Genomic DNA, 20130 nt, shown 5'->3' on the forward strand with positions numbered 1-20130 from the left:
GTGTCCAGAATATGTGTAGCTGAATAGCTGCATAACTGGCATGGAACACCTGTAGCTTAATTTACTGTTCTACTTAAGAACTACATCTACCTAGATTTGGACGTTTATTGACAATCTAAGAAATGGAAGAAAAATAGCTGAGATTACAAAAAATGTCATAAGTCAGGTATCTTCAGATACAAGAAAATGTTTAGTAAAATAAGCATAAGACCACACGTTTTTGCTTGCTCAAGAGTACAAAGTGAACAGTTTTATTCCAAATTAATATATGGGTTTTTGTGGTTTTTTTTAACAAAATAGAATTTGCAAACCTAGCATAGGCAGAAAAACAAGGCTCCTCCTGTACCACACTAACTGAGACACAAAATAAGTGCAATTCAGCATTGTTTGCTTCTCAGATGGTCCCATGCTTAAGTTAAATGATCTGTCTTACGGACAAATCTACAGCCACTCTAGTCCAGAACATCTTCCTCCGCTGCTTACTCCAAACGAGAAAAGTTCTGGCGTCAAAGTGGTTCAGCTTCTCACTTTGGCTTCTGAGGGATCACTTTGTTCCCACTTGTGGCGATCGGGATCAGCAGCTTCCTGTACTCGAAAGGTAAGTGTCGCTCAACCAGGACATTTAGAGGCATCTTGTCTGTTATCAGTCCTTGCCTGTGCAGAAAGGGGTCGCAAGAAGACAAGAAGAAGCAGGCCTGAGACCAGATAGTGGTTGCCTCTTTCCAACAAATCCCCCTAATGCAGGAGTCCCCAATCCCCGGCCTGTGGACTGGTACCGGGCCACGGCATGCCAGCAACCGGGCCGCGCAAACAAAGCCCCATCCACAGGATGCAGGCAGCACCCAAAACCACGCCACGCCCCACCCCGGTCCACGGAAAAACCTCTCTCCACGGAACCGGTTCCTGGTGCCCAAAAGGTTGGGGACCTCTGCCCTAATGTAGCCCAGACCCTTCCAGTTTCCTTTATGGCTTTGTCAACTGTCCTGAGCTACAGGTAGTCCTCATAACCTCAACAACGGAGCCCAAAACTGATGTTGCCAAGTGAGAAATTTGTTGAGTTTTGCCCCATTTTATGACTTTTCTTGCCTCAGGCTGTTTCTGTGAATCGCTGCAGCTGTTAAAATTAGTAATGTGGTTGTTAAAGTGAGCCTGGCTTTCTCGTTGATTTTGCTTGTCGGAACGTTGCAGACGGTGATCCTATGAAGCCCAGGATACTGCAACAGTCAAGTTATCAAGCACCCGAAGGTAAATCACGTGGCCATGGGGATGCTGCGATGGTCATTAAGTGTGAAATATGGTCATAAGTCATTTTTTTCAGCGCCACTGTAACTTCGAAAGGTCCCTTAAATAAACTGTCCTCAGTTGAGAGCTCCCTGTACTCTACCATTGTATTCTTCTTTGCTGTAATTGCTACAATTCTGCACTAGCAGTTGCAATGTGTGACTGTGAAAGTTGGACCATAAGAAAAGCCGAGCGCCAAAGAATTGAGGCCTTTGAGCTATGGTGCTGGAGAAGACTCCTGCGAGTCCCTTGGACTGCAAGGCGATCAAACCGGTCGGTCCTAGAGGAGATCAACCCTGACTGCTCTTTAGAAGGCCAGATCCTGAAGCTAAAACTCAAATGCTTTGGCCACCTAATGAGAAGGAAGGACTCACTGGAGAAGAGCCTAATGCTGGGAAAGATTGAGGGCAAGAGAAGAAAGGGACGACAGAGAATGAAGTGGCTGGATGGAGTCACTGAAGCAGTAGGCGTGAGCTTAAATGGACTCCAGAAGATGGTAGAGGACAGTAAGGCCTGGAGGAACGTTGTCCATAGGGTCGCGATGGGTCCGACACGACTTCGCAGCTAACAACAACAACAGTTCTCTCTGCTGTTGTTCAGCTGTTTGTCCAGAAAGCAAAGAGCGGAGAAACATTAACCCATAATGTTAAGAGCAAGGAAACAGCTGAGGAAAGCCCTCCTCTGCTTTCAAGAACAACCCTCAATAACCTGGTGTTCTCCAAACAGGTGGCGATTATGACGGTCAGAATTTCCAAGAACTGCGCTGGCTAGGAGTTCTCGCCCCCCAACACCACCATCTGAAGAGCGTTATGGTGGGGAAGCCTCCACCCAAGTATCTTTTTCAGTTGACACGGGGCCCTTGAGACCTTGCAACCCCTCCCTTACCTCTTCATGAGGAGTTCCAGATCAGCTGGCTCTACTATCTTCCGTCGAGCGTGAGTCACGTAGGCGTCCAGGTCCTCGCTCAGCTGCTTGAAATACACGTTCACGCTGGGGGGAAAAAACGAAGCCTCAAGTCAGTAGGGAGAGAGACAGCGAGGCTCCCCCCCCCCCCAACTCTCCTTTGAAGGCAAAACCCTCAAGAAAACCTGAAAAGTCTGGTCACAGTTAAAACACCCATGAGCAGATTTGTTCCTTGGCGAGAAAGCCAGGCACGAGAACAGAAAGAGGCAGCAGCACACTTTTTTTTTGTGGTTTTTTTGCTTTTCTCTTAGCTCAGTGTCGTTGGCAAACCTTTCTCCAAAGGGGACCGTAGTGACTCACCACCTCTCCACAGCTTCCAAGGCTTCTTTGGTGACTGGCATCTTGACGTGGTGGATGAACATTTTTTTCACCAAGCTGTTGGGCAGGGATGGCTCCCGTTTCCTCCGGCAGGCTTTTTTAGCTTTCTTCGGAACCCGTTGAACCAAATCCTGTTTGACCGGCGACCTCCAAGAAAAATAGCAAAAAGACGGTCTAAGCCAGGGGTCTTCAACCTTGGGTCACCATACGATTTGTGGACTTCAACTGGCTGAGGAATTCTGGGAGTTGAAGTCCACAAGTCATAAAGTGGCCAAGGTTGGGGATCTCTGGTCTAAACAACTGAGTCTACTGCAAGAAGAGGAAACCAAGGACCTGCCAGGTGTTGCAGAAAGCCAAGTGGTCCCAGACGGCATAGCCAACAATCTGGGAATCCACACATCTGAAACATGGCTCTAGTGGGTCATGGAAAGCTCTGGGTCTTTTTATCTGGCAGTCAGGGGGAGGCAAAGCCAAGCCCTCCTGCCAGCCACACCTCCTACTACATTGCCGGTCACCCCGAACCGCGAGGGGGGCAGCATATAAATGGAAGAAGTAACGCAGGTAGTCCTCAACTGAACCCAATTGAGCCCAAAATTTTGGTTGCTAAGTGAAATATTCATTGAGTTTGCCCCATTTTACGACCTTTCTTGACACCATTGTTAAAAGTGAATCACTGCAGTTTGTAAGTTATTAATCAGATTGCGAAGTGAATCCGGCTTCCTTATTGGCTTTGCTTGTCAGAAGGTCGCAAAAGGGGATCACAGGACACCCCCCCCGGGACACTGCGACCGTCGTAAGTATGAACCAAGCGTCTGAATTTTGATCACCTGACCATGGGGATGCTGAAACGGTTTTAAGTGTGAAAAATGGTCGTTCGTCACCTTTTTCAGTGCTGTTGTAACTTGGAACAGTCACATAATAATAATAATAATAATAATAATAATAATAATAATAATAATAATAATAATAATAATAATAATAATAATAAAGTTGGAAGGGACCTTGGAGGTCTTCTAGTCCAACCCTCCGCTCAAGCAGGAAACCCTATACCATTTCAGACAAATGGCTGGCCAGTCTCTTCTTAAAAACTTCCAGTGTTGGAACATTCACTGCTTCTGGAAGCAGGTTGTTCCACTGGTTAATTGTTGTAACTGTCAGGAAATTTCTCCTTAGTTCTAGGTTGATTCTCTCCTTCATTAGTTTCCATCCGTTGCTTCTTGTCCTGCCTTCCTTATATGTTTTAGCCTCCAGTCCCCTGATCATCTTTGAATGGTTAAGTCGAGGAGGGCCTGTAAATATACAGTGGTTAGGGGGCTAGAGATCTAGCTTCCCTACATCCGCATACATACACAGATGCAGCCTCTTTCAGAACCCGTGGGCTGGACAGCAATGGGGTGCAGTGAAAAGCTTTAGCCCGAACAAAGGCTGGTGTGTTGCCAGTTGGTTCTGAGAGAGAAAGGAAAGTAGAATCTCATTATCACTCACCCAAAGCACATGAAACTTCAACAGGCAAGAGAGGAACAGCTGACATAGCAATTGTGTCATGGTTCCGACAGATGGAACTCTTCAAATAGCTTCGAGACATTGTTTACTTCAAAGAATCTTTGAGTAGTATAACATCAGCACTAAGGTAATCAAAGCCCGGAGCACATAATATCAAAGCACAATTCCCTCCCCCAATTAACTGTCATAAATCACATTCCCCAATTAGCTTGAAGCACCCTCCAGCTCGCCAATTCTTTATCAGCTGATTTTAACAACCTTGGTTCTCACGCTAGGTTCAGTGTTATTATGTCTAGCTGGACTCTCATGCACATTCCCCCCCCTTCCCAGCATCATCTAACTCTAAAAGCGAAAGGAAGAAAATGGCTACATCTCCTTCTGTTGTCAACGCAAAAACATCCAATGTTAGCAGCGTTGACAAATTGTTTATAGCTTCTGTGCGGGGACGGGACTTCCATCTCGTTTACAGATAATCCCAAAGTTACTACAAGTAGTCCTCAATTTATGACTACAACTGAGTTCAAAACGTGATGCTAAGTGAGACGGTTGTTACGTGAACTGTGCCCCATTTTATGGCCTTTCTTGTCACAGTTGTTAAGGGAATCACTGCAGCTGTTAAGTTAGTAACCCGGTTGTAGAAGTGAATGTGGCTTCCCTGTTGCATTGGCTTGTCAGGAGGTTGCAGCAGGGGATCATGTGACCCCGGGGCACCGCAACTGTCATAAATATAAGTCGATACATTTTGATCACATGACCAGGGGGAAGTTCAACAGACGTAAAGTGTGAAAAATGGCCACAAGTCCCTTTTTTTTTAGTGTCATTGTAATTTCACTAGAGTCAGTACACAAACTGCTGTAAGTCAAGGACTAACTGTAAAGGACTAGATTTGGCAGGATTCACATTAAAATGACTTTATTAAAATCTAGAAAGAAGCCTTCTGGAGAAACCCAACTGATGTGAGGAATAATTTGAGAAGAAGTCATGCTTTGGGAGAAAAATATACTGTACTTTCTGAAGCCCAACCATGACAGCCTTAAAAGAATGAAGCTCTCAACATGTGGAACTGATTCAGGATAAGATTAATTTTTAACTGATCTTGAGGTCCCTCAGGATCAATTTCTTGTATTAATCAGTTTGAAATGTATCTAATAAGCCACGTTTGCTCCAGCTGAGCTTTACCATTCTACAATTTATCGGCAGCTTGCCATTCAGAATCACTTTTATGTGCGATGATGATGATGAAGTAAATTAGTTTACCAATATTAAATATGATGATTAATTAAATTAGCTTACCAAATACGATTAAGTCAATTAGCTTACCAATATTCTCAGATTCTGACATCTCCTCAACTTCTGGATTGCCTTCGGCTTCAGACTCCAGAACCTGTTCAATTTCCACATTCCTCGTTTCTTTTGTTTCATTTCTACCGCCTGTTTGTGGAATTGTTCTATCTCTCATTTCCTTAAATTGGGTCCTCTCCAGGCTCTTTGGAGTCTTTCCACTTGCACGACTCTTTGGAGTTACCACTCTAGGACTTTGAGAGATCCCAACAGCTAAAGAGGGGGGAAAAGGAAGAAAAAAAGAAAAGAAAGGAGAAAGATCTTCCATCTCCTTCACAGATAATCCGAAAGTTACTAAAGGATTAATTTTATGGGATTCACGTTAAAATCACTTGCCTTATTAAATTTAGCAAGGCGGCTTCTGGGCAAACCCAAATAATGTGGGGAATCCTTTGGGAGAGGACAATACTTTCTGAATCCCAACCATGGCAGGCTTAAAAGAATGGCGCTCTCAACATACGGACCTGATTCAGGATAGGATTAATTTCGAAATTGCCTTCGAGGCACCCCAGGATCAATTTCTTAAATTAATCAGTCTGATATGCATCGAATAAGCCAAGTTTGCTCCAGCTGTCCTTTATTACTCTACAAGTTATCAATGTCTTACTGTCCAGTCACTTTTATTTGAGATGGGCAGCTATACAAATAAGATTAAACAAGTAAATTAGCTTACCAATATCCTCAGATTCTGACATCTCCTCCACTTCTGGGTTGCCTTCAGTTTCAAACTCCAGAACCTGTTCAGTTTCCACATTCCTCGACTCTTTTGTTTTATTTCTACCGCCTGTTTGTGGATTTGTTCGATCTCTCATTTCCTTAAATGGGGTCCTCTCCAGGCTCTTTGGAGTCTTTCCACTTGCACGACTCTTTGGAGTTACCACTCTAGGACTTTGAGAGATCCCAACAGCTAAAGAGGAAAAAAAAGGAAGAAAAAAAAAGAAGAGAGAAAGATCTTCCATCTCCTTCACAGATAATCCGAAAGTTACTAAAGGATTAATTTTATGGGATTCACGTTAAAATCACTTGCCTTATTAAATTTAGCAAGGTGGCTTCTGGACAAACCCAAATAATGCGGGGAATCCTTTGGGAGAGGATTATACTTTCTGAAGCCCAACCATGGCAGGCTTAAAAGAATGGCGCTCTCAACATACGGACCTGATTCAGGATAGGATTAATTTCAAAACTGCCTTTGAGCCCCCCCCTCTGGCCAGAATCAATTTCTTAAATTAATCAGTCTGATATGCATCGAATAAGCCAAGTTTGCTCCAGCTGTCCTTTATTACTCTACAAGTTATCAACGTCTTGGTGTCCAATCACTTTTATGTCAGATGGGCACCTATACAATTAAACAAGTAAATTATCTTACCAATGTCCTCAGATTCTGACATCTCCACAGCTTCTGAATTGCCTTCGGCTTCAGACTCCAGAACCTGTTCAGTTTCCACATTCCTCGACTCTTTTGTTTTATTTCTACCGCCTGTTTGTGGATTTGTTCGATCTCTCATCTTCTTAAATGGGGTCCTCTCCAGACTCTTTGGAGTCTTTCCACTTGCACGTCTCTTTGGAGTTACCACTCTAGGACTTTGAGAGATCCCAACAGCTAAAGAGGAAAAAAAAAGGAAGAAAAAAAAGAAAAGAGAAATATCTTCCATCTCCTTCACAGATAATCCAAAAGTTACTAAACGATTAATTTTATGGGATTCACGTTAAAATCATTTGCCTTATTAAATTTAGCAAGGCGGCTTCTGGGCAAACCCAAATAATGTGGAGAATCCTTTGGGAGAGGATTATACTTTCTGAAGCCCAACCATGGCAGGCTTAAAAGAATGGCGCTCTCAACATACGGACCTGATTCAGGATAGGATTAATTTCAAAAGTGCCTTTGAGTCCCCCCCCCCCGACACTCTGGCCAGGATTAATTTCTTACGTTAATCTGGTTAACTAAAGTCAGCAGTGTGGGGCACAAAGAAAAAAATGCTAATACAATCCTTTGTTGTATAAACAAAGGCCTATAATCAAAATCATGTGAAGTATTACTACTGCTTTATAAAGCCTTAGTAAGACCACACCTGGAATACTACTTCCAGTTTTGGTCACCACATTACAAAAAAGATGTTGATACTTTGGGAAAAGAGCAGAGAAGAGCAACCAAGACGATTAAAGGTCTGGAGTCTAAACATACGGAGAATGGTTTCAAACCTTGGGTATGGCTAGTACAGAGGAAAGAAGAACTAGGGGTGACATGATAACAGCATTTCAGTGTTTCAGGGGCTGCCACAAAGAAGAGGGGATCAACTTTTTTTCCCAAAGCCCCAGAAAGCAAGACAAGAAGCAATGGATGGAAACTAATCGAGGAGAGAAGCAACCTGGAATTAGGGAGAAACTTTCTAACAGTGAGAACAATGAACAAGTGGAACAGCTTGCCACCAGAAGTTGCGGGTGCTTCATCACTGGTGGTTTTTAAGAAGAGACTGGACAGCCACTTGTCTGAAATGGTGTAGAGTTTCCTGCCTGAGCCGCGGGTTGGACTAGAAGACCTCCAAGGTCCCTTCCAGTTCTGTTCTGATTAAATAAATAAATAAATTATCTTACCAATATCCTCAAATTCTGACATCTCCACAGCTTCTGAATTGCCTTCGGCTTCAGACTCCAGAACCTGTTCAGTTTCCACATTCCTCGACTCTTTTGTTTTATTTCTACCGCCTGTTTGTGGATTTGTTCGATCTCTCATTTCCTTAAATGGGGTCCTCTCCAGGCTCTTTGGAGTCTTTCCACTTGCACGACTCTTTGGAGTTACCACTCTAGGACTTTGAGAGATCCCAACAGCTAAAGAGGAAAAAAAAAGGAAGAAAAAAAGAGAAGAGAGAAAGATCTTCCATCTCCTTCACAGATAATCCGAAAGTTACTAAAGGATTAATTTTATGGGATTCACGTTAAAATCACTTGCCTTATTAAATTTAGCAAGGCGGCTTCTGGGCAAACCCAAATAATGCGGAGAATCCTTTGGGAGAGGATTATACTTTCTGAAGCCCAACCATGGCAGGCTTAAAAGAATGGCGCTCTCAACATACGGACCTGATTCAGGATAGGATTAATTTCGAAATTGCCTTCGAGGCACCCCAGGATCAATTTCTTAAATTAATCAGTCTGATATGCATCGAATAAGCCAAGTTTGCTCCAGCTGTCCTTTATTACTCTACAAGTTATCAACGTCTTGCTGTCCAGTCACTTTTATGTGAGATGGGCAGCTATACAAATAAGATTAAACAAGTAAATTAGCTTACCAATATCCTCAGATTCTGACATCTCCTCCACTTCTGGGTTGCCTTCAGTTTCAAACTCCAGAACCTGTTCAGTTTCCACATTCCTCGACTCTTTTGTTTTATTTCTACCGCCTGTTTGTGGATTTGTTCGATCTCTCATTTCCTTAAATGGGGTCCTCTCCAGGCTCTTTGGAGTCTTTCCACTTGCACGTCTCTTTGGAGTTACCACTCTAGGACTTTGAGAGATCCCAACAGCTAAAGAGGGAAAAATTAGGAGAGAAAGGAGACACATTTAACAAGTAGCTTTTTAAAACAAGGGCTGCTGGCATGTGTTACTGAGTCTATTACTGTTTTGAGATCCTTTCCCAATAGTCCACACTTCCTCTTTATTCATGTGTAAAGGTTCATCTCAAAGTATCATCTGGCAGAAGACAGCCAGGAGCTATTGCTGCTTTACCTTCTGTGCGCAACTCACCCCCGTTTCAGGGATTAGAGGACTGGAGGCTAAAACATACAAAGAACGGTTGTTGGGTAGGTCTAGTTTAATGAAAAGAAGGACTAGGGATAATGTGAAGGCAGTGTTCCAATATCTCAGGGGCTGCCCCAAAGAAGAGGGAGTCAAGCTAGTCTCCAAAGCCCCTGAAGGCAGGACAAGATGCAACGGATGGAAACTAACCAAGGAGAGAAGCAACCTAGAACTAAGGAGAAATTTCCTGACAGTCAGAACAAATAACGAGTAGAACAACCTACCTCCAATAGCTGTGAACGCTCCAACTCTGGAAGTTTTAAAGAAGAGATTAAACAACCATTTGTCTGAAATGATACAGGGCTTCCTGCCTGAGCAGGGGTTGGACTGGAAGACCTCCAAGGTCCCTGGCAACTCTGTGAATCTGTGATTGAGATATTGCTAGATGCCACTCGCTTGTCTTGGGTTCTCTGTCGCATTAACGTACGGATTCTTTAACCTCCATAAAATTATACTTGCCTGGGTTCATATCATAACTCATAAGCTAGGAGTTGGGCAGATTTTAGTATTCTGGGGAAGATAATGAAAAGCATACAGAAGGTGGATTTCCCAGGCTTTTGGAGGTATTGGGGTGGGGTTTTTTTTTTTTTGTTTTGTTTTAAATCCATGTTTATTTTAAGTCTTAGATGAAACTTCTGGAGTATTTCCCATCCTCAAAGTCACAAAACAAAGCCAACTTTCAGGAGCTTTATTTAGAATTGCTCTGGAAATCCCACCAAAAAAGAAAAGATTGAATTCACAACATACATTAAAGTTAAACCAAAAGCAAATGATTATATACCTTAGTTCAAGGCATCACTCCAGCCCTGAGTTAAGAGCTCTAAATTCAGTATTCTCTACACACACTGTCACTCCCCGGTGATTGAGACAGGATTCTTTCCCTGATCTAACTGGAGATGATGGGAACTGAACCTGGGTTCCACACATGTAAGGATTAAGTGGAGGCTCCTAATTAATGACGTGGAGGCAGGACATGTTTCAAGGCAATTATTCAGAGTGGTGCAAGACAGTGTACCTCCATTCACAGCGGCTTTTCACATAATTCTTGCAAAAGCTTCCACACGCCTATTGGCTAACTATCAGCCACGTACACTTACATTTTTCATGAAGGGAAAATCCTTTCTCCAGGCCAACCTTAGCCAGACTCTGCCCTGCAACTGCTGGGACAAGGTTATCCAGCTCCTGGGTGATGTGTGCCACCAACTCATTCACTGAACGCCTGACGGTTTTTCTACTCAGCCAATTTGAGAAACTGCTTTGAAATGCTTCTGGGATCTCAGCATCTGATGTTGGGGTGGATGACCTTCTTGCACCCAGGCCTAGATTAGCAGAATTAAGAAACAGTCACAAATATTCAGGCATAAAGATGAATAATAATAACAACAATAACAACAATAACAACAACAACAATAATAATAATAATGATGATGATGATAATACCAATACCAAAAGGCGGTTTTGAAGGTTACACTACTACAGGGATAGGCAACCTTGGCTCTTTTATGACTCGTGGACTTCAACTCCCAGAATTCCTGAGCCAGCCACGCTGAGGGGAAAGGGAGAGGTTTCCAAGCTGAGCCATGCTGCCTCAGGAATTCTGGGAGTTGAAGTCCACGAATCATAATAGAGCCAAGGTTGCCTACCCCTGGCCTAGGCCTAGGCCGCTTTATGACTTGTGGACTTCAACTCCCAGAATTCCTGAGCCAGCCACACTGAGGGGAAAGGGAGAGGTTTCCAAGCTGAGCCATGCCGCCTCAGGAATTCTGGGAGTTGAAGTCCACGAGTCATAAAAGAGCCGAGGTTGCCTGCACTAGTACCTTATTCTGGATCCACTCCAGGCATTTTTACAATTTTTGGAAGCAAGAGAAGCTTCCATGTCCCCAAGAGGCTTTTTCAAAAGGCAACGGGGCTTTGTTTTTCCTTGAAGACAAGTTTGGCTTCTCACCCAAGAAGCTTCTTCAGTCTTGACTCAAAACTGAAGACGCTTCTTGGGTGAGAAGGCAAACGTCTTCAAGGAAAAACAAAGAAAGCCCCGTTGCCTTTTGAAAAAGCACCTTTGGGACAGCCCCGACCTGGAGGACTGAGAATCTCCATAGACAAACGCTTCCAAGCCATCTACCAACGTGGAGAGAAAAATAATTGCAAAGCTTAGATCAGAGCTCCCCAACCTTTCCGCCTTTGTGGACCCGGGTCGGGTGAGGAGAGAGGATGGTTCCGCACTCAGGGCGGGAAGCATGTGAGCTCGCAGTTCCATTTGTACGAACGGCGTGCCGGCGCGTCTGCCGCTCACGCAAATGGAGCGCGCGGGCATGTGCTTGCCTGCTGCTCATGCAAGTGGGGATGCCCGTGTGCACCCATACGCTCACCCGCTACTTCCACGGCCCGGTTCCGAACAGCCCACAGCCCAGCAACGGGCCCCGGTCCGGACTTTGGGGACCCCTGGCAGAGAGTGATATATGAAGGCATTTTTTTCCCCTCAAGCCCAGCAACTAACCTACCAGTCTTCAAAGGCTCTTGGGGAGTGGAGAGTTCCTCATCAGGACTGTTTCTGTGAAAAAACTTTTGCTGTTGCCTTTGAGGCATGACTATTCTTTCCTGGGAAATGCTTTCCATGCTGCTGGCATCTTCCGTTCCTGGACTTAACTTCTCCTTTCCCTGACTGGGACTCAATCCTTTTCCTGCCTCCTCTGGGCTCTCTTGGCACCTTCCTTTGGAACGATCGTCCTTCTCTTCCGCGCATTCGGTTTCTGCCTCAACTGTCCTTTTGCTTCCTGGCGTCAGGATTTCCTTTGGGATGCTGCTTTCAGGCACTTTTTCAACTTCCGCGTCAGATATTTTGTCCTGTCTGGCTAACCGTGTTTGGCTAAGAGATGGCGCCCTCCTACCACCGAAAGATGGCCTTGCCAAATCCGGTTCTGGCAGGACATTAGACGGCTCCGTGTCATTCTCCTCGCTGGAATGAGGTGGGAGAAAGAGTTCTGTCTCCACCGACTGAGCCTCGGTGTTGTTGGATTGGAGCGTTGTCGTTTTCTGGTCTTCGGGATAGTTTTCTGCTGCTGGCAACAATTTAAGCAAAAGTTAGCCCTTCGGATGGAAATATAACACTGATTTCACGGGGGGGGGGGTTGCTTCTCGATACCATCTCAGGTTCAGTTGATTCTGTCTCCATTGCAACCCATTCTGATCTCTCAGTTCCCAGATTGTGCTCTAACAAACACACCAAAACAAAAATACCCCAAATCGGACTCACCGTCTTTGATCTGCAACAAGTCTTGTTCAAGACCCCCTTCAAAATCCTTCAAATTAACTCTTCGGTAGTGTTTGGGCCTACGCAGCAAGCCTTTTTTCCCAGCAGACATCAATGGCGCTGGGGTTGTAAAAGAGATCTGAAGAGACCTGAGAACGGAACAGCAGACAGCGCTAGCATTTAGACTTATATACCGCTTCAGAGTGCTTTTACAGCCCTCTCTAAGCGGTTTACAGAGCCAGCCTATTGCCCCCCCGACAATCTCGGTCCTCATTTTACCGACTTCGGAAGGATGGAAGGCTGAGTCAACCTTGAGCCGGTCAGGATCGAACTGCTGGCACTGGGCAGAGTCAGACTGCAATACCGCATTCTAACCACTGCGCCATCATGACTCACATCAGATCCAGTCCATCTAGCAGTGGTTGGATCTTGCTGGATATTAAGATCTTCAAGAGCAGAACTTCTCAAGGTACCCCTTTTCTGAGATCCATTTAGCCAGGATTAAACCATTTCCTGCATCATTCTCAGCCTACAGATTGCCGACCTCCCAAGAACTACATTTGCTCCTCATTTTCCATGCCTTTGAAAAATCAGCTGAGTTGCATCTCTTTAGATGGGCTTTTAAATGATGCCAGTTTGAATACAGGCAATCCTCGACTTACAACAGTTCATTTAATGACCGTTCAAAGTTACAACAAGTGTAAATGAAAAATGCGACTTATGGTCATTTTCTGCAGTTACAACCTTTACAGCATCCCCATGGTCACGTGATTTACATTCGGATGCTTGGCAATGGGTTCATATTTATGACAGCTGCAGTGTCCTGAGCCCATATGATCCCCTTTTGTGACCTTCTGACAAGCAAAGTCAATGAGGAAGGCAGATTCACTTAACATCGGGTTACTAACTTATCAACTGCACTGATTCACTTAACAGCTGTGGGAAGGAAGGCCGTAAAATGGGGCAAAACTCAACAGAAATTTGGGGCTCAACTGTGCTCATACGTCGGGCGCTACCTACACTTGTCAGCTTAATGCTATTGCAAATACTTCCTTGCGTGTTTAATTGACAGCAGTAAAAGTTTAACCGAGCAGGGTGGCAAAATATAAATAGAACCCATGAATGAAATATAATAAATGTCAATAATATTCAATATGTAAATCATAACCAACAACTGGAACAAAATTACCTGTGCCTACAGCTGCTTTGCAACATATAGAAAGCTCAATGCTACACAGTAGCCCACCAACTTTTACCCTGCCATAATATAGGAATATACTAAATTTAAGCCTTGTTTGACTTTGGAAAGTGGAAACACGGTTCATGGGCTAAGACTCTCCACTCTTTGAACTGACTGTGGCACTATCACAGGAAAACAAGTATTTTCACAATTTCTGCCATCCTGACAAGTCACCCCCATCTGCCAAGCATCTAGAGGCAAAGAAAGCAACCATAGTTTGAGTGCAACCAAAAAAAGAATTGCAACCTACTGTGTCAAAGATGTTTGGTCCAGCAAACCCTGATCTGCAAAGAGAGATTAAAATATATTAGATGGCCTGCTTCTATGTGGAAGTCTTACTACTGAAATACTAATTAATGAATAAGCAGAGCTAGTCATTAGAAGTCAATGAAATCACTGTCTAAAGTAGGATAAATAGTTTATTCTATTTATTGCCAGGACCGGGATTTTTGTTAACTTCACGTCACCGTTCTACTTTAGGGGACCTGAGAATAATTTGGATCTGCTTTAATCTGAGCAATGTCATTGCAGCATGTCATTTGAGCATTCTTCAGCTTTACAGAGAAAGTAATCAGCAGTAATACTGATTCCCAGGAGAATCTACAGTAATAAATATGTTTACTGGCTATCTATTTCACAAGCCAGGCATGTCCTCTTCCTTGGAATACATTAGCTGGCCATAATATAGACATTACTGTCTCTTACTTCTTCTGACCATTATCTGATCTCCATAAAGAAGAGTGCTATGATCCAGGCTAACAAATCCTTAGGTAATTTTCTTAACACTTTAACCTGACTTATAGGATGTCAAAAACATAAGAGCGACTCTTTCCTTTATTTCTTTAAGCAAAACATTTAAAAAAACATCCAAAACTTGATCAGATTAGCCTGCAAAAGCCAACACTTACCTGTGCTGAAGTGAAACTGGTTATTCAGATCTCTTTCAAATACGGAGAGACGGACCTTTTTCGATCTCGTTGGATGCCGTGCAATCTTAGATTTCTGTCTCTGAGAGAGGTCTGACGGGCTGACTTCTAGACTGCTAAAGATCGACAAGACAGAGCTAGCAGAATACTGTTCTCGAAGGACAAGCCTTCATAGTGCTTAAACCAAAGCCTAACTAATTCTAGGTGCACTGAAAGTACATATACCGTGCATCAATATGTCTTGTTTCATTTTTAATCCATGCAGAGCCTGACAAAGACAGCTACAATACTTCCCTTTGTTAGATAATAGGGAAAATATAGGGATAATAGGACAAGTCCTTAAAGAGATGGGCATACCAGACCATCTTATTTGTCTCTTGAGAAATCTATATGCGGGCCAAGAAGCAACAGTGAGAACTGGACACGGAACCACTGATTGGTTCAAAATTGGGAAAGGAGTCCGGCAAGGCTGTATACTGTCGCCATGCCTATTTAACTTATATGCAGAGCACATCATGAGAAAGGCAGGGCTAGATGAAGCAAAAGTTGGAATTAAGATTGCCGGAAGAAACATCAACAATCTAAGATATGCAGATGATACCACTCTAATGGCAGAAAGTGAAGAAGAACTAAAGAGCCTCTTGCTGCGGGTGAAGAAGGAGAGTGCAAAACTTGGGTTGAAACTAAACATTAAGAAAACCAAGATCATGGCATCTGGCCCTCTCAATTCCTGGCAAATAGATGGGGAAGAAATGGAGGTAGTGACAGATTTTATTTTCCTGGGCTCCAAGATCACCGCAGATGGGGACTGTAGCCAAGAAATTAAAAGACGCTTGCTCCTCGGGAGGAAAGCCATGGCAAATCTAGACAGCACACTAAAAAGCAGAGACATCACCCTGTCAACAAAAGTGCATATAGTCAAGGCTATGGTCTTCCCAGTTGCAATGTATGGCAGTGAAAGCTGGACCATAAGAAAGGCTGAGCGCCAAAGAATTGAAGCCTTTGAACTATGGTGCTGGAGAAGACTCCTGCGAGTTCCTTGGACTGCAAGGCGATCAAACCGGTCAGTCCTAGAGGAGATCAACCCTGACTGCTCTTTAGAAGGCCAGATCCTGAAGCTAAAACTCAAATACTTTGGCCACCTAATGAGAAGGAAGGACTCACTGGAGAAGAGCCTAATGCTGGGAAAGATTGAGGGCAATAGAAAAAGGGGACGACAGAGAATGAGGTGGCTGGATGGAGTCATTGAAGCAGTAGGCGTGAGCTTAGATGGACTCCAGAAGATGGTAGAGGACAGGAAGGCCTGGAGGAACATTGTCCCTAGGGTCGCGATGGGTGGGACACGACTTCGCAACTAACAACAACAACAACAACAGGGAAAATAATTTATTCAGTGAGGACCAAACTAAGCAGTTATTATTCAGGAGTAGTACATAACTGCCAGTAAGTGAGTCCACATACTATGTAAAGATGTGATTTGACTGATTTGCAGTGGATGCCACATAATACAAAAAAAAAAATCTAATGAGATTTTAGCAACCTAAGTTCTCAGAACTCACAAAAGTAGGCCATTAAAAGTATCATATTTTTATTAACAATTTAGTCAATAAAAATTATTAATTAAATAATAACACAAGTAATAAACTAATAAATTATTAATTCCTTGCTTGAATGCATTTAAGTAGCCATTTCTTGGCTGATTCCAAGAGAAACAGAAATAATTTTATTTAAGACTTGGTTTGGGGCCTTAAAATTTCTGCTTTTAAGGTCCATGCCCATTGCAGAGAAATGAGGATTTCACTGTTTTTGCCTTTTGAGAGCTGCAATTTTACATTACGATCCTACGTGTGTTACTCAGAACATTGTAGCCTGTATTGTAGTCAATTGACTACACAAAGGAATTACTTACATGGAAGAATCAGTCTTCTCGGGAAATTGGAAAATTGTATCAATTGGTTTTGGAGAATCAGGTTTCTCAGAAACAAGAGGAGAAACAAGTGTCTCTGTGGAAAAAAACAAACTGAACATTATTTCAGCAAGAGCTCTAATTCAAAAGTGCTTCAAACCCACAGCTATCATTGCCCTATGAGTTCTCTTCTCATAAACAAACACTATCGTTCATCCTGTCACCTTCTGAAGAACATTTCATTTTTAAATCTTCAAGTTGCAAACTGTTCTATTTACTTGAGGATTATATTGGTTTCAGAAACACACTGAGCATACAGTGATGGATAGTATTCTAGATTGTCTATGGCAGACATGTCAAACACAAGGCCCGGGGGCTGGATGCGGCCTGCGAAGTGGTTCAATGCGGCCCGTGAGCCATCCTGGAAACAGTGAGGGAACGGCCCCCACTGCCTTGGCCCTGGCCCAGAGACCCTCCTTCTGCCAGAGACCCTCAGATCTGTCCCACTCCTGCCCAGGCCCCCATAGGCACCCTTGATGCCAACGATGTACAGCTGGCCATGCCCACCTAGTAGGCCATATGCACTCTAGCCACGCCCACCCAGTAGGCCACGCCCACCCTGGCCATACCCACCCGGCCCCTTGAGGGCAACCGCAATGCTGATGCGGTCCTCAATGAAATTGAGTTTGACACCCCTGGTCTATTGAGATTCTAAGTCATCCAGGTTATGTTTATCCCAAAGGTGCTTTTTCAAAAGGCAACTGGACTTTGTTTTTCCTTGAGGATGTTTCGCTTCTCATCCAAGAAGCTTCTTCAGTTTGCTTCTTGAGTGAGAAGCGAAACATCTTCAAGGAAAAACAAAAGAAGTCCAATTGCCTTTTGAAAAAGCACCTTTGGAACAATATCCTAGACTATTCCTCTCATTTGCTATAAAACAAAGACACAACGGACTCTGGGTGGGGAGAGTTTGCTAGCCATCCTTCTGGATGTGGAACATATTGTAGCTAATAAACACTGTGCAAGTTAAGATGGTGAACGTTCAAAATGCAGGTTATCCTTTCAAAATTTTAAACTGTCACTGAAGCATTTCATTTTTTTATGTGTTTGTTGTTACAGGTTTCTGGGTCTTTGTTGTTGTGAGTAGCCTGTAATTAGCAATGACTGTTTTATCTGTAATTCTATACTTCTCCAATGCAACATGACCTGAAGCGTTGCCCTACTTACGTGTCTGTAGGACCTTCTTCAAAACGGTTCGAGGTGTTACAAAATCCATCAATGCAGAGGTGGTAGGTGCATGGTAAGCCACAGATCTTTGATGATTTAAGGGTACAGCCTGAAATAAAAACAGCCCAGAGAAGGTGATTGCAATTGTAACAGACAAGTGGCAATGATGCATTCCACTAATTCAATACCAGAATTCATGAATACAAACAATTAAGCAAGGACATCACCTCTTATTCTGCTTATTACATAAAAATTAGGCCGAACAAGACTGTATTTTGTGGAGATTTATATTGTCATGTAATATAAAGCCATGGAATACATCTTATAGTTTATATGTTTCTTTTTCTTCACCCTACACGCTAAAACAATGGCTGCATAATGTTCTTTTAGCCTAATCTAGTACATCATACAAGGCAAGTCATTTTCCCTAAAGGAAAGCTTTGGAGTTCTCTCTTAAACAACTATGCCTGGGTCTATTGCTCCTTGACAATGTCTTTCTAGAAAGCACAAGGTGAGAAACAATTCTGTCTTTACTCTGGAAACATACAAGGAGATTGTTGCCCATAAATAGTCAGATCTCAGATTTTCAGGCTTACTCAGATGGACGGACAGGCTTATTCCTGGATTTCAGAACTCAGTGGGAGAAGGCTCACCACCATAATTACAGTGACCATATGCCCTCTATTATAAAGGATAGTCCTTTATTTCGGAAAGCTGTCATTTAGATTCATTTTTTTCCTTGCTTTTGTTCTTGAACGTTCCTTTGTAAAGCAATTTGTAAACCTAAACAATTAGGATTTTTCCCCCTCAATTTTTATGAGCTTTCCCCCCCCCCAGATTTGCCCCCTTTTCAGGCTGGACCTTCGGTTTTTTTTCCCATGAAAAGATGCTCACGCTAGATATAATCCTTCTGGAGTCTCGCAAGGAGGGCCATATTGGGAATGGGAACGGTAGAACAACACAGGAAGAGAGGGAGGAGGGCTGGGGACGATAGGAACTGGAGTCCTCCCCACCCCACCTATACTGAAAGATTGCTTATGGCACGTCGAGCCGGGAAAAGCAACGCTTCTCTGGTCGGGTTGCCGGGAGAAGCGGATGCCGGCGCCGCCCAAGTCTCCTAGTCCCCGCACCTTCTGGCTAGCCAACCGCAGCGACCTCCTGCGCCCTTGCGGTTCCCCCTCCGGCTGTTTTCGCAGGCTCCTCCGGCTGGCCATGGCTCGCCCACCGAGACCGTTGCGAGACAGGAACGAGCCCTCGGGCGCTCTGCAAAGTCCTCTCCCGCGTCGGAATTCAAGCAGACGCCGCCGCTGCTGAGCAACTCTCGCGAGAACGCTCCAACCTCCCTGCCTCGCATGGGCCGCAGGGAGATGGAGTTCCTGATAGAGCCCGCCCGGATGTGGGTTGATTTCCATTCCTAACATTTCTTGTTTCCCCACCAAAGCGCGGGGTTTTGCACCGCAGGGTGGGGTCGAGTTCGAGAAAGCTATTCTGCCACATCTGGGATAAGGAGACAGGGGGTCCTTGGGAAGGAGAAGGAGAAGGAGAAGGAGAAGGAGAAGGAGAAGGAGAAGGAGAAGGAGAAGAAGAAGAAGAAGAAGAAGAAGAAGAAGAAGAAGAAGAAGAATGGCTTGCATCTTTTTTTTAATAGGAGGGAATTCTGGCATCCAATCATCCCGCAGTAACGTGCTCTTCTGCGCAATCTTGAAAAGGTTCGGGATTCCAGTTCTCTTTTACAGTTGCCAGTTGCACCCTTGACCAGCTGGACAAATAATTCTGCATACTCCAACAATGAATAAAGGGACCCTCTTCTATCAGTTCTGAACATAGCTAAGCTAGCTAGAAATATGGGAGTTCCATTCCAACCAATTTTTGAAGGAAGCAGATTGAGGAAGGCTAGTTGGGAGGGTGGATTTCACACAATACGCTAACTCAAAACCAAACAAATTAAACAGTAAACAAATACACCACTTTGGAATCTAGAGGACTTGGTAATGAACCAGAAACTATAGAGATCTGGTAGCTTATTGTTTATTAACTCAGATTCTGATCTGTTTAGCCCAACATTAATACAAACCCTATCAAAGGCAACAGCAATAATTTTATATTACTTAAGTCAGCAATGTGCAATCTGCTTGAAGGCAAGCATTTTCCGCTGGAACGCTCCATTAGAAGGCCTTCCATGAAATATAGGATCTGCACTATTGATGTTGATTTTTTAATTTTTTTAAAAACTTTTTAAAACAGGACTGTTCTGAAATGACTGGGGATTAATAGAGGAGTCAGCAAAGTAATTAAATACTGAGTGAAAGTTCTTGCTGAGTGAAGATACCTCAATGTTACACTTTTATGCTTGTAAATACAGTCTGACTGTATTTTTGTCCTTTTATGATTG

The 20130-nt window shown here is 43.7% G+C and overlaps 1 protein-coding gene across 1 annotated transcript; it reads right to left on the minus strand.

Moving 5' to 3' along the window:
• Positions 1-10: 10 nt before the first annotated feature.
• CENPT (centromere protein T) lies at positions 11-18952 on the minus strand (the record flags this gene model as incomplete). Its single annotated transcript, XM_081335665.1, has 15 exons — positions 11-654; positions 2167-2271; positions 2545-2709; positions 3912-4008; positions 5386-5619; positions 6080-6313; positions 6773-7006; positions 7999-8232; positions 8691-8924; positions 10293-10514; positions 11694-12251; positions 12446-12562; positions 14591-14724; positions 16518-16611; positions 18757-18952. The coding sequence occupies 15 exons, from the start codon at positions 18950-18952 to the stop codon at positions 525-527; spliced, it is 2988 nt and encodes a 995-aa protein (XP_081191791.1). The 3' UTR covers positions 11-524.
• Positions 18953-20130: the final 1178 nt, after the last annotated feature.

The sequence above is a fragment of the Vipera berus genome (genome assembly GCF_964194415.1).
Source record: "Vipera berus genome assembly, chromosome: 10".
Lineage (NCBI taxonomy): Eukaryota > Metazoa > Chordata > Lepidosauria > Squamata > Viperidae > Vipera > Vipera berus.